This window comes from Lissotriton helveticus, chromosome 3_2 (assembly GCF_964261635.1).
Source record: "Lissotriton helveticus chromosome 3_2, aLisHel1.1, whole genome shotgun sequence".
NCBI lineage: Eukaryota > Metazoa > Chordata > Amphibia > Caudata > Salamandridae > Lissotriton > Lissotriton helveticus.
The window spans coordinates 291,521,481-291,536,120 of NC_136062.1; the positions used below are offsets into that span (position 1 = coordinate 291,521,481).

Consider the following 14,640-nt stretch of genomic DNA (forward strand, 5'->3'; position numbering starts at 1 on the left):
AGGAGCAAGAGGACGAGGAACGTCCTCCAATAGAGGTGGATACCAACAACAATCCACATACAGACAAAGTAACCAGCGCTATCAGACACAGCGCTACCAGTCTTATGGACAAAAAAGATCAACCTACACCCAGAACAGGGGTAAGACAAACTACCGCGGCAAAGACAAGCGCCAATGAGTCTTTTCACCTGCCACCACCACTTCTCCACCCTCACAAAAAACTTGGCGGAAGAATATCGAAATTTTACTCCAACTGGCAGTCAATAACAACAGACAAATGGGTCCTGGAAATTGTGGCCAGGGGCCATGCCCTAGAATTCGAAAAATTCCCTCCAAATGTTCCGCCAAAAGGACAGCCTCCAGCTCACCTAAGGGAGCTGTTTGCCCAAATCAAGGTGATGTTACAAAAAGGAGCGATCGAGAGCGTTCCACAGAAGATGAGAGGAATGGGGTTTTACTCCAGGTTCTTCCTGGTAAAGAAAAAGAACGGGGAGTGGCGTCCAATCCTCGATCTTCGCGCTCTGAACAAATATCTGAAGAAATTGACATTCCGGATGTTGTCACTTCAGGAATTTTTTTTTTTTCACAACAAAATTTATTGAGCAGGTAGGTAAAAAGGAAATACGTGGCTCCCCACAGTCTGGAGATCACCACCAAGCATCATGACACATTTTTATCTGTAATGCATATTTTACACAAGAAAAGCCGAATAACAGAACACCCCCTCCCTCCTCCACCCACAAACCCCAACCACCCAACCCCCCTACTACCCACCCCTTATCCCTCCCTAACCCCTAACACGTGAGTATACCAGACAATCTGTATTCGGTCACCTTGTGATAGGCATGACGCACCGCCTAGGCCCGTACCGCATCCTCTACCTATATTTCGGCCTCTTGTTCCCTTGGGGGATCCAGTAGCAATCCCCTATACTCCGCCCATCGCTTCCAGATCTTAAAGTGTTTCCGGGGGCACCCTCTCGCCTCAAACACCGGGCGTTCCAGTCCCATGAAGTAATCTAATCCAGCCTCCCACGCACACAGGGGGGGGGGCTCGCTCTCCCTTCCATGCTCGCGCTAGGTCCCTTTTGGCAACCACAAGCCCCAACAACAATAAATGGCGTTTATATATATTTCCACCGACTCCCTCCAATACATGGAGCAGCCCTAATCTAGGAGTGCGGGGAAGATCCCATCCTAATACCTCTGACAGGCAACTCCAAACGCCCCTCCAGAACCTGACTAATCCAGCACACGACCATACTGTATGCAATAGCGTACCATTCTCAGCTCCGCAGCACAGACACTCTGGTGACCCAATCAATCCCGCCTTCCACAGCCTCTCTCGGGTGTAGTACGCCCTGTGTAAGTACTTGAACTGAATGAGCCGAAGCCGTATGGCGATGGCGGCCCCACGCGGGGACTCCAGGGCCTCCCTCCAATCATCGTCATCCAGGAGACCAACATCATCCTCCCAGGCCTCCTTGAGTGAGAGGAGGTTGGTTGAGCAGTGAGTAACCAGTGTTTGATAAATTCGGGACACTTTCTTATCTCCAAGGTCTCCCATGAATACCTTCGCTTCGAGTGGGCTGAATTCCGGGAGTGACTCCAGGTTCGTAAGGCTAGGCGTCAGCGCATGTCGGAATTGAAGGTATCGGAAGAATTGGGTCTTGGGCATGTGGAACTCTGCACTGAGCTCCTGGAACGACTTGAGGGTAACCCCTGTCATGACGTGGCCCAACGACGAGATCCCGATTGCATGCCAGCCATCAAAGCCCGTCAATGTAGCCAGTGCGGGCAGTCGCCCATTGTGCCATAACGGAGTCTCCGCCGTTAATCGACTCCACCAGCCCATGCGACGCAGTGCCTGTCGCCACACCTCAAAGACAACTCGCGTAGCACACGGCAATGCCCGCCTTAGCCTAGCCGAGTATAAGATCGTATGGAGGGTGTTATTCCGCATTAGCAAACGCTCCAGGGCATACGCCGGGTCTCCCCTGTCTCCATACCACCAGTCATTAAGTACCAGCAGCTGGGAGGCCTGATAGTAGGATAAGAGGTCCGACGTGGCTAAACCACCACAGTACGTAGACAGGAAGCATGTTCGCAGCGCTACCCTGGCAGCCCCTCCAGCCCAGAGGAAGCGGCCCAGAACTGAGTTGACCTGTCGAAACCACCGGGGGTTAATTGGATGTGGGTAGCTTTGCAGCTGATAGAGGAGGCGCGGAAGCGCAACCATCTTGAATATCGCCGACCTACCGAAAATGGTTAGGGTCATCCGCGACCATGTTTTCACATCCGTCTGGACCTTTTCCCATACTGGCACTATGTTCCGTTCCCATGCAATATCCACTGATTCAGAGAGGAACACTCCTAGGTATTTTAACCCCCCGGCCGCCACCTGCAATGCCGACGCCCAGGGACCTGCTGCAGCACCACCACCCAACACCCACAGAGTAGACTTGCGTGGGTTCAAATGAAGGCCCGATACCTCCCCAAAAATACGCATGATGTCCAAGACTCGGGGTCCCGACCTAGGGAGATCCGTAAGAAAGAATAGGACGTCGTCTGCGTATAGCGCGATTCTATCAGTAAGGTTCCCACCCCACTCAAAGCGTCAATGCGCACCCAAGAGGCCAGAGGCTCCATAGCTAGAGCAAAGAGGTATGGGGAGAGTGGACACCCTTGTCGGGTCCCCCGGCTAATTGGAAATTCTTTCGAGACCGCCCCGGAGACCCGCACCGAAGCAGTGATATCTGTATATAGTAATTTGACGTAGGAAACAAACACCGGGCCCAGGTTGAGACGGGGCAGAAGGGCAAATAAATACGCCCAGCTAACTGAGTCGAACGCTCTGTCAATGTCCGCCAGCAGCAACGCTGCCCGGTCACCCGTGGCACCCATAGCATCAACCGCCGCCTGTGCCCGCCTGATATTATGCCGCGTCGCCCTATGTGGCTTGAAGCCGGCCTGGTCGGGGTGCCCCAGATCCGTCACATACGGGAGCAGGCGGTTCGCCAACGCCTTGGCAAGTATTTTGGCCTCTATGTTGAGCAATGAGATCGGACGATAGGAGTCGTGACTGTCCGGAGGCCTGCCTGGTTTCTGGAAAACCACCACTTCTGCATGACGCCAGTCAGGGGGCAGCCTACCTCGTGTGCGCGCCGCTTCCAACGCATTTCGGAAATGGGACCCTAGTTGGAGGTGGAATTTCTTATAAAATTCGCTCGGGAAGCCACTTGGCCCAGGTGCCTTCCCAGTGTTGAGCTGCCCCAGCGCGTCACCCAGCTCCTCCGCTGTAAGGGGAAGATCCAGTGCTACCTTGGTCTCATCCGAGACCGCCCTCGGCGGTAAGTCATCGATGAATTTGGCGACCTCCTCCGCAGTCAGACTATCCTGCGGTGCATATTGTACCTCAAAATAGTGGGCAAAGCTCGCCGCCAGCTCACCCGGGTCAGTAATCGCTGTCCCGTCTTCAGCAGTGAGGCCCGGCAGTGCAAGTGGCTGGAAGGTACGCTGACACAGCCTATGAAGCATCGTGCAGGACTTATCTCCCCATTGATACACTCTGCTCCGCGTGGCCAGCCATGCCTGTCGAGCCTCGTCCAACAGCACCGACGCATAAGTCTGTTGTGCCTGCAGGAGCAATCTCACCGCTATTTCATCGCCCCCTCTCTGGCACCGCTGTTCCAAGGACTCCACAAGCGTGGCCGCCTCAGCAATGGTTTCTCGGTGTCGTCTGCGGGCTGCCGCACACCACGCAATGTCAATGCCCCGTATGGTGGGCTTCATTGCCTCCCAAACCACCACCGCGTCTATGTCATTCACTAGGTTTTCTTCCCAATAGTGGGCAATCGCACCACGTAGATGCTGGACGTAGTCCTGCTGCTGGAGGTGCCATGAGGACATCCTCCACCTGAAAGGTTGTCGTTTTTTAAGCATATCAACTCTGACCCCCACTGGGGAGTGGTCAGATAGCCCTCTCGGCAAAATTTCGGCCTCCCGCACTCTGTTCAGGTACACTCCGGGCACAAACACATAATCAAGCCTCGAGAAGGAGCCATGTGCCGCGGAAACATACGTGTATTCTCGCACCTTAGGATGCATATGGCGCCACACATCCACCCAGCCCATCCCATCCACCATCGCAGTCAATCGGGAAGGGGGGGCAGTCACTATCGTCTCTCGCAGTCGCAGGCGATCCATGCTTACATCCATCACCTCGTTCCAATCACCTCCTACCACTGCCATGGACTCTGGAATATCGTCCCACACAGTAAACAGCCGCTCAGACAAGGACCACTGCATAGGGGGAGGGGCGTATACACTGCCAAAGACCACCGGTTCAGTGCCCACCATACCTTTGATAAAAATGTAACGACCCTGTGGATCCGCCCATTGTTTCTCGTGGACATAGGCCAACCTGCGGTGCACCAAGACGGCTACCCCCCTAGACCCCCTGGCAAATCCGGCATGATACACTTGTTGGTAGCCAAACCGCTGTAAACTGAGCACTTTCGTCCCCATCATGTGCGTTTCTTGCAATAATAGCACATCCACAGCTTCCCTCTTCCCCCATCGCAAAATCGCTCCACGTTTGATCTTATCGAGCATCCCCCTGACATTCCAAGTAACTACGCGCATGGACTCACTAGGGAGCCCTGAGGACGCTTCAGCCATAATCAAGGGGTACCACCCAATCAGGCCCCGTACGCCACACCCACACACCTAGCAACGACATCAACATATCAGAAAGACTCACGTGTTGTCCCCCCCACCTACCCCACGTCCCCCCAGCAGCAACAGACCCCCCACCCACATTGACCCCACCCAACCCCAACTCTACCCCCCCTTCCTTCTCCATCTGCACCCCACACCCCGCTCCCCTATACCTCATAGAACTCTGAAGTACCTGTCGCGGCATGGGCAGCCTCGGGCCCGAAACAGAGGACCCAAGACCAACCATGCCAATGGATCCCAACGCCCCGGAAAACAGTAGAAACATCCCCCCCCCCCCAAGACAACTCCCACACTAGTAGGAGAATGGCAGCCCCTATGAAGCGGCCACCCGAACCCCCCCCCCCCCCACAATCCCACACATGTACAATAAGTCATTCTCCATCAACAACAGAGGCCTTGGTCATGCATCCAAACTATAGGACCCGGCCATGCAGCTCCCCTTAAGAGGAGCTTGTATCGGCAACTGAGAAGCAGAGTACTCCCAAGGCCTTCAATGATCCTTTCCAGATTGATCCGAGTCCACTGTCCTACTTTCTTGTGTCCCATTGACAGAAGCAGAGCGCTTCCGTGATCTGGACCTCCGGTTCCTTCTGCTCCTGGCTGTCTGGTCACCACGTTCCTGCGATGAACCTCTGGAAGAGCCGGAGTTGAGTCCCGGTTGGGCATTCGGTCTGAGTCTCACAGTTTCGTCCGTCCATTTAAACACATCCTCCGGGGTGTCAAAGAAGAGTGTTCGCGATTGAAAAACCACCCGCAGGCGGGCCGGATACAGCAGGGAATACTGGATTTTCAAGCCTCGCAGCTTTGCCTTGGCGGCAATGAAGGAATGGCGCTGTTGCTGCACACACTTCAGGAAATTTTACATCTTCTAGCAGCAGGAGATTGCATGGTCACCTTAGATCTCCAAGATGCATATTTCCACATCCCCATTCTACCTCGTCACAGGAAATTCCTTCGCTTCAGGGTGGCTGGCAGGGACTACCAATTCAAGGTCCTTCCCTTCAGTTTACGGTCAGCTCCAAGAGTATTTACGAAAGTTTTAGCTCCAGTGGCTGCGCACCTCCGGCTGGAGGGAATACAAATTTTCCCATACCTAGACGACTGCCTTATAAAGGCCAGTTCTCACGAAACCGTTCATCAACACCTTCAACAGTGCCTGCACCTGTTTCAGTCTCTAGGCCTGAAAATCAACTTCAGCAAATCCCAAATGCAATCGTCTCAAAGAAGGGCCTTCTTAGGAGCGACTCTAGACACTCAAAAACTCAAAGCTTTCGTCTCAAAAGAGAGACAGATAAAAATAAGTCGGCTAGCACAAGATCTGATGCAAAGAAAGTCAGCTTCAGTCCGACTGTACAAGTCTTTTCTAGGGATGGCATCGGCTTGTATTCCATTACTTCCAAATTGCCGGCTCCGAATGAGGCCGCATCAGGAGGAACTGACCTTACAGTGGCAACAGGTTTCGGGCACTTTCGAGGACCTCATTCAAATCACGCCACTCATGAAGAAGACTTTTCTCTGGTGGACACAGATAAGTCATCTGAGGCAGGGGTGCGCGTTCCTTCAGGACGCACCGAGTCTAACCATCACTACAGATGCGTCCCTCGAGGGCTGGGGGGCTCATCTACAAGGCCTCACGATTAGCGGCAAATGGACTGCGCAGCAAAAACGGTGGCACATCAACCGTTTAGAACTGAGACCCATTTTTCTTGCACTCAAGGCGTTTTGTGCCATCATTCAGGATGCCAATGTGTTGATACGAACAGACAACACAACAAGCATGCACTACGTCAACAAGCAGGGAGGAACACGATCTCTTCTCCTGTCTCAAGAGGCGCAGGATTTATGGTCATGGGCTCTTCACCACAATGTAAATCTGCAAGCAGTGCATGTTCCGGGGACAGAAAACGTCCTCGCAGACGCGCTCAGCAGAACAACGGTCACCACCCACGAATGGGAGCTTCACCAAGAGACAGTGGAACACATATTTCATCAGTGGGGTTGGCCAGACCTAGATCTATTTGCGACAAGGACCAACAGCAAATGCCAAAGCTTCGCAAGCTGGCATCCCCACAAGAACTCTCTGGGGAATGCGTTCTCCATCAATTGGTCTCTGACGTTGCGTACGCTTTCCCAGTGATTCCACTAGTCCCCAAGGTTCTGCGGAAGATGAAGAAGGAACCTTGCCGACTCATCCTGATTGCGCCCAGATGGCCGCGCCAATATTGGTTTACAGAGCTCCTCCTACTGTCAGAGTGCAAGCCAATTCAGTTACATCCAATCCCGAACTTGCTCAGCATTCAGGAAGGACAAGTCTTCCATCCGGACCCAGCATCTCTGAGATTAGCGGCCTGGCTCCTGAACACCGTGAGTTCGCACACCTGAACATCCCGGAGGACTGTAAAGAGGTGTTGGCCAAGGCTAGAGCGCCTGCTAACATCAAGACGTACAGTCTGAAATGGAAGCGTTTCTGCATCTGGTGCCGTTCAGCAGGGGTTCACCCTTTTTCAGCAAAACCTGAGGAAATTCTTCCTTTTTTCCTGCAGTTAGCACGAACAGGTCTGTCTCATGCTACCTTAAAGGTGTTTCTGGCTGCAATATCCAGATATCGACGGGATGGGACCAATTCTCTGTACTCAGCAAGGATTATCCAACAATTCTTCAGAGGCCTCTTTAGAATGTTCCCTCCTGTACGCCGTCCACCTCCTTCGTGGCATCTGAATGTGGTCCTAGCTCAACTCATGCGTCACCCATTCGAGCCCATCCACAAGGCCGACTTGAAGTACCTTTCGTGGAAAGTATCACTGCTCTTGGCTTTAACATCCTCCAGGAGGGTTAGTGATATCCAAGCTTTCACTGTGCATCATCCTTTCCTGCAATTCACAAGTGACTCTGTGATACTTCGCACAAACCCAAAATACATTCCTAAAGTACCTTCGGATTTCCATCTGAATGAACCTATTGTTCTTAAGTCGTTCTTTCCAGACCCGCAAACACCTGCGGAAAGAGCGTTACACTCGCTTGACATTAAAAGATGTCTTTTCTTAAATTCTACCTACAAAGAACATCTACTGTACGCACTTCTGACCAGTTGTTCATTACCTACGGTGCGATTCGTAAGGGGCAGGCAGTATCAAAACAGACTATTTCAAGATGGATCTCTGCTGCCATTGCCTTTTGCCATGCGCAGGCTGGGAGACCTTTACTGTCAGCGCCCCGAGCGCACTCTACAAGAGCGGTCTCTTCATCTACGGCCTTATTTGCTGGAGTCCCTCTTCAGCAGATCTGCAAAGCGGCTACTTGGGCTAGTCGCCATACCTTTACCAGACATTACTGTCTAGAGTCAATCAGCGAGGCTGATACTTCTGTGGGTCGAGCTGTTCTACGGAATCTGTTTCACTGAGGTGAGCCTCTGTTTTTCCCACCTCCTTGTTTCTGCTGTCAGACGCTTCTTATGTTCTGTTCACACATATTTCCATGATTGCATTATGTTATGCTTAATACGATATGTGTATTTTTGCATTGTTATATGCGTTACTTGCTGACAAGCTTGGCTTCATTAGCGTCTGCCCAGCAAGGATATGTACTGCTAGCTACTCTGATTCAGGCATGTGAATCTATGAAAGACACCCCTAATACTGGAGAAGAACAATAGTTACTTACCTGTAATCTGTGGTTCTCCAGTATTGGTGTCTTTCATAGATTCACATGCAACCCGCCCACCTCCCCTCAGAGGCTTTTAGGCTATAAGGTTTTTACCTACACTCCTGCGAGAAAATCTGAGAGCCTGAGCCTCTGGGGAGAAGGTTCTGGTGGGTGCTGGCGCCTGATTGGCTGGACTTTAGACTATACATAATGACTGGGATAGTCACGAAGGTGGAAGTTTTTTCTATGGTAGCTTGAGCTACTATACTTCCTGGTTGGGAATTAGTGTTTTTTCCAATGTAATTATAGCATATTACTGCTTTTTATGTACCGTGGGACTCCCACTCCGACGACGGTGAATGATTCAGGCATGTGAATCTATGAAAGACACCAATACTGGAGAACCACAGATTACAGGTAAGTAACTATTGTTCTTATCTATAATCTCACTGTATATATAGATCACGCTAAAATGTTCAATTTATTTTGGTTTTATTGTTTGTATTCTACTATGTTTTATAAATGTTGTTGCAATTAGTATAAATTCCATGAGACGTACGTAATTCGGACTGTGTAACATATGGTTCATACCTATATCCAGATGGGTTAATAATAACACACCTCCACCTTCAGTGGTATTATTACATGAGTAGTTAGCCCTTAAGCATCAGTCTTCTAATGACCCCTTGAATTAGTAGGAAACAGCATCAGTAATACGTCTTGATTGCTGAATACTCGGACCAGCCTTATGCTACTAATACAGCACTCATCCTTAGTACCATCATAAGTATTACCGCGCCATCACCACTATAAGATGGCGGCTGGTCTCTCCATACACTCTGCTGCCTAGCAACGATAGCTGGCACTTCCTGCTTCCGGTCGATCTCGTAGACACAGCGAACGCCGCAGCCAAGCAGACCACGAGAAGCTGAGTATCGTGAATTACACTACTATCAAGTAAGTACTCCATGATAACTATGGGGGACTTCCACCTATATAAATAAACAAAGAGAATCCAACTCAAAGAAGGGGAGAGAGTGATCGACACAAGTTGAAGCACTCAGTGTTTTGTAAAATACCCCTCACACACCAAAAGGCCCCTTGGTGTCATGCTTCATCATCGGGGTCTTCGCACCCCTCTAGCGGGATGCGGCGTGCTACGACCAACGACTATGCGGGAGCAGTTGGATTCTCTTTGTTTATTTAAGTACTTTGTGGAGCAGGAATCCAATGCTTCGCTCTACCTCCCTCTAGTGTTTTCGATATGGACTTCCACCTATGTCATTATCCAGTACCGGGCCAACTTCTCCCTTCCTTATAGGTGGATGGTTAATTAAAGCGTTATCGAACACTAGGAGTTGACTCCCTTCTTCCGCCTTCCTTACTAGGCAGGCCTAAACACCGTGAGTCTGCCTTCATTTCACCCGTTGTTTCCACCATATCACTGGGTGAGCACAGCTGATGTGCCTTGATTGTAACGGTTTTAGTATATTAAATATAGATTCCATGATTACAGGTCCGGATACTTCATCGCATCCTCCTCCATATCGATCACTGATACTGGTAAGGTCAGCTCAACTCCTTACAAGCTCCATTACTTTCAAACCTGCAATATCTTATAATTATACTTTGTTCCTTGCTTAGTCCCCAGATATACAGTCCTGATGAGACCCGGTACCTAGAGAGGGTCGAAACGCCGTCGACAATTAACAAAAGAGACAGCCTGGAAATGTTATCATAATATTCACTCTGTCCTTTTTCTTTTCCTCCTGAAACTCACCAATAACCGTTTGTTATGTCTAAATATGTCACCTAATGTTCACTGCAATAGGGTTATGGTCACTACACTTGGGGTCACAACATCATTTTAAATGTGAAAAACTAGAGAAAAAGTTTGTGAATGTACATATATATATATTCTGTTATATTTCTTATTTTTGGGCCAAATAAATGTACCTACTTCGGCTGAAGTTAGGTATACTTGATTGAAAAGTTTGTGCGAGCTTGTCTAGGAATATCCTTATTAAATGTTTGATTGATACTTGGACCTACAGAAAGGTCACTCATCGCATATTTGTTCATCTATTTAGCGCTGCAATTATTTAATTGCTAAAAGTTTATATTGAGAATTGAAATGAGTTCCTTGTGAACGTTGTTGTGTACTCATGTACTTACCCAGCTCACAAGGACGTATGGGTTGCTCTTGTTATTATAAATATAAATATATACACTAGAACTAGTGGACATCATATGCCAGGCTAACTTCTCACAGTCGCTATTTTGGGGATGTTGGTGGATCTCCTCACCTTACAGCACTATCTTCCAAATAAGTGGTTTTATGTACAAATACATGTGTTATTCTACTGAGTGGCGCCACTATACCTAAGCATTATACCACTGTTCATTAGTAGTTACATGTCATGCCACTGTGGCTGAAAGATTCAGCCGGTAGGCCTCCTGGAATTCCGACACAGTGGATCTCCCATGTCTAAATGGGGGAAAAGGAACCGAGAGTTCAACGAAACAGTGCATCCACAGTTTTTTGTCAAATGCACCTTTCCCCCCAAATCTCTAAATGAGTCTGTCTGTCTCTTTATATTTATCCCCGTCTCCATCTATATCTCAATATTTGTCTTGTTTTATCTGTCTTTAATGCCTCTCTATCTGCCTTTGATTCTCTGTAGCTATCTGCCTCCCACCCTTTCTGTCTGTCTCTAGCTCGCTCTGTCTCTGTCTCTGTCTCTATCTGTCTTTGTCTAGCTTTCTGTTTCCATTTCTGTTGTCACTATATTTGTCTGTTCTCATCTGCCTCTATTTCTGTGTATTGCTCTATGTTTATTGGTGTTGTTCTGTCTTTGTCTGTCTATGTATCTTTGTTGTTTTCTATCTTTCTATGTGCTTGTCTCTATAACCTTTGTCTCTCTGCCTCTTAACTATGTCTGATATTTATCTGTCTCTATCTCTTTACTTCTGCGTGTCTTTGTGTCTATCTTTATTTGTCGTTCTCTGTCTCTAGCATCTGTCTCAGTGTCTTTTTTCTCTGTATCGGGCTTCTATGTGATGGTTTTTCTCTATATCTCTATATTTGTCTGTCTCTAACTCTGTATTTGTCTCTATCACTAGCTATCGGCCGCTGTGCCCATCAGGCTCTATAGCGATCAGTTTCTTTTTGCGCCTCTTTATATCTTTCTCTATTTGCCTACATGCCTGTGCCTCTGTCTGTGGTGCATATCGGTCTGTCCCACCTATCTGTCTGTCTGTCTGTCTCTGTTGTATCTTTTCCATTTGTCTGCCTCTTAGTCTCATCTCTCTGTCTGCCTATCTGTGTTTCTAATCTAGTCACTTTAAACTTTCATTTATTAACAATACCATCCTAAGTTTACAAAAATATTTACAATAGGTAACTAACACATTTATGCTTTTTGCACTATTTAAAATTGAAAACTCTACTTTTTATGGAGACGTTGGCATGTTTTACTAGATATTAGCAACATATTTAAACTATAAAAACACCTTAAAAATTGAAAACATTGGCAGATACGTTTTTGCCATTTTAACTATTTATAATATCTATAAAAGATAGCATTTTGTTACAAATAAAATGTAACTATAAAATGTATTACAACAACTAAGATATGGCATTGATAATAACGGGTTGTCCATTCCTTTCTAGGAGTGAAGATGCTGAGGCGTACGAAGTACAGGATGGGGAGTTGAGCTCCGGAATCTTTATGAAGTATCTGAAGAAGCACATTCTAAAGGAGAAAAAAGTTAATCTTGTGCTGGACGATGTTCTTGAAGGTACAGCAATTGAGGTGTGGTATCTTTAGGAGCCCTAATACCTAGGTTCTTGGAATATGTTATCCAGAATTAGCAGGGATTTTACTGATTAGACAGTATGAACCATTTCTGCTCTCCTTGAGCACTGAACTGCTCTTTTTCAAAAGAGGCTGTTGGTAAAATAGATCTTCAACGTCTAATTGGGACCCGGGGCTGATGCGGAAATTTCCTCCAAGAGGGTTTGTACCTTTGGAGGAAGATTGCTGTTTAACCTTGTGTTCCCTTGTGACTTCCAATATCTTGGTGGGAAAGATTAGTGTTAGAAAGACTAAAATAAACTTTGGTATCCTGAGAACTCTTTCCTATCTTTCTCTCAGTTGCTTACCCACTGCTCACAAAGTGTGCCTGTGGTGTGTGGGTTTAGGGTCATGACTTCAAGTTATCTGAAGAATGTACCCTAATGTACCCGAATGCAATTAGAGCCCATGAATCGAAGCAGTATATTGCCAATCACTGAAAGTAGTCGGGGACACTGCTTAAGTCCTCTCCAAGTCGAGGGTGTGGACTCCTGCTTGTTCTCAAAGCTGCTTCAGCGACAGGTCCTCTTTGCAGTCGAATTCGAAATCTGAGAAGCATTAGAAGTCAAAGCAGTAATCAACCCCATTCTGCCACTCTTTTCCAAGGAGAAGTAAGGAGGATGTCAGGGTACCAATCTATTTCACACATGATTCCAGACCATAGAGCTGATTCCACAACTGGTCCCATTATTCCCCTAATTTCCAGGTAATCTGCAAAACCATAGCAGGTCGGGGTCTTATGGAGGCCATACTGCGTATTTTTGGCACTCTTCAGCTCCCTCTACAGAGCCTCTGGTCGATGTACTGCTTGCAGATCCGTTCAATTTTACGCACATCACTGCGATTCCGAGGAACTTGTGAATGTTGTAAGTTTCATTATTGTTTCAAGAAGTCACATTCACCATGCACTTGGCCTTACACTGCGATTTCGAAACATCTGTGGTATGTGTCTGCAAACTACTCTGGTTTTTTTAAAAATATCTTTTCTTTTTTAAAAAAATATCTTTTCTTTTTCATTTCTCCTGAACAGGCTTCTTTTACAATCAGGCATGTTTTGTTCATTATAAATGTCCTGATGATGATCCCATGTATCTTTTCGAGCAATAGGGATCGAAACGTCGACACCCATGAGTGGGTTTATGGTTATGAACATTGACCAATAAGATTGTTTATGTTCCACTCCAGGAGATACTGTGATTGATCTTTTACTTGAATACAGTACCCTGTCTTTGCTCTCGCTCTTTGCCTGATAGACACCCCTTTCACCCTTATGCTATCTTTCTGTTTCCCTCTTTTCATGTACGACACAGGCTTGTGTCTTGTGATTACGAATTGATTACTGAATTGAACATTGTTTCTTTATAAAATAAAATCCTTTCCCGGCTGGGTTTGGAAATTTTATAAACGTGTATAGTTTTCCATTGTGTTTCTATACAACATTTTTGTGTTGATTTCGAAATGAGCTAAGAACCGTTTTGTTCACTATAATGCAGATCCGTTCAAAGCACCATCTGTGCCCCTAGATTAGAACCTACCTCTGGTTTAGCACCAACCCCAGTGTTGATTTCTATTGTGGCTCCAAAATTTGTGTTGGACCCATCCCCACCGACACCGATCCCAATTATGCTGGTGCCGGAAGATAAGCCTCTGTCGGCTCCAGTGTCTGACCTCAAACTGAATCTGTTTTGACCCCAACCTCGATTGTGCCTTGCCTCCACTACAGCGCACCCAGTTCTCGAATGCGCCGATTCAGAAAACACTTCCTTTTCCACAAAGCCTTTCTCAGAGGTTTCATCATCTTTTTTTGTTGGATTCTGATCAACCTAACAAAGACAGTGGTGATGATGGACATACATTCCCCCTCACTATGATGATATCTACATGGACTTGCAACTGGCCAGTGAGCTGAATACCTCCACTGACACTGAGTTGGTTTCACTCATTGGACCCCCAATGGAGGAGAGTGCTCTATTTGCCATTGTGAGTAGACGTACAGCTGAGGTCCTCGAACTACAGCTGCCTTCAGTTAAGTCAACACCCTCAGCCATTTTCTGGGGTATTTGGCTTAATCCATTCAGGACTGTCAGGATGCAGCAAAATGTGTCTTAAGAGGTGTCATGTAGACTACTCACTGCTTGGGCCATGCCGTGTGCACTAGTGTGGTGCTCCACCAACATGTGTGGAAACAATTAGCCTGCCTTTTCTGGGGATGTGCAGGCATTTCAAGGAGTATGCCTTTTGATAGATCCCGCCTCTTTGGTGAAAAGGCTGATTTTGCCCTTAAATGCGTTCTAAGATAGCAGCGCCACAGCACCTTCCTTGGACCTTTCAATCGCTGTCTTACAGTTTCTTCAGCAGCCCCAACCCTTTGAAGGCTACCCCAGAGGACTGGCATAAAATCA

The 14,640-nt window shown here is 47.7% G+C and overlaps 1 protein-coding gene across 18 annotated transcripts in view; it reads left to right on the top strand.

Moving 5' to 3' along the window:
- The window catches only part of LOC144826666 (mucosa-associated lymphoid tissue lymphoma translocation protein 1-like), a 1,784,778-nt gene that overhangs the window by 1,409,309 nt on the left and 360,829 nt on the right, over positions 1-14,640 (top strand). For all 18 annotated transcript variants that reach the window (XM_078685246.1, XM_078685243.1, XM_078685249.1 and 15 more), the window contains one exon: positions 12,055-12,182. In XM_078685246.1, coding sequence (XP_078541372.1) covers positions 12,055-12,182 — 128 coding nt within the window. The remainder of the gene's footprint in view (positions 1-12,054; positions 12,183-14,640) is intronic.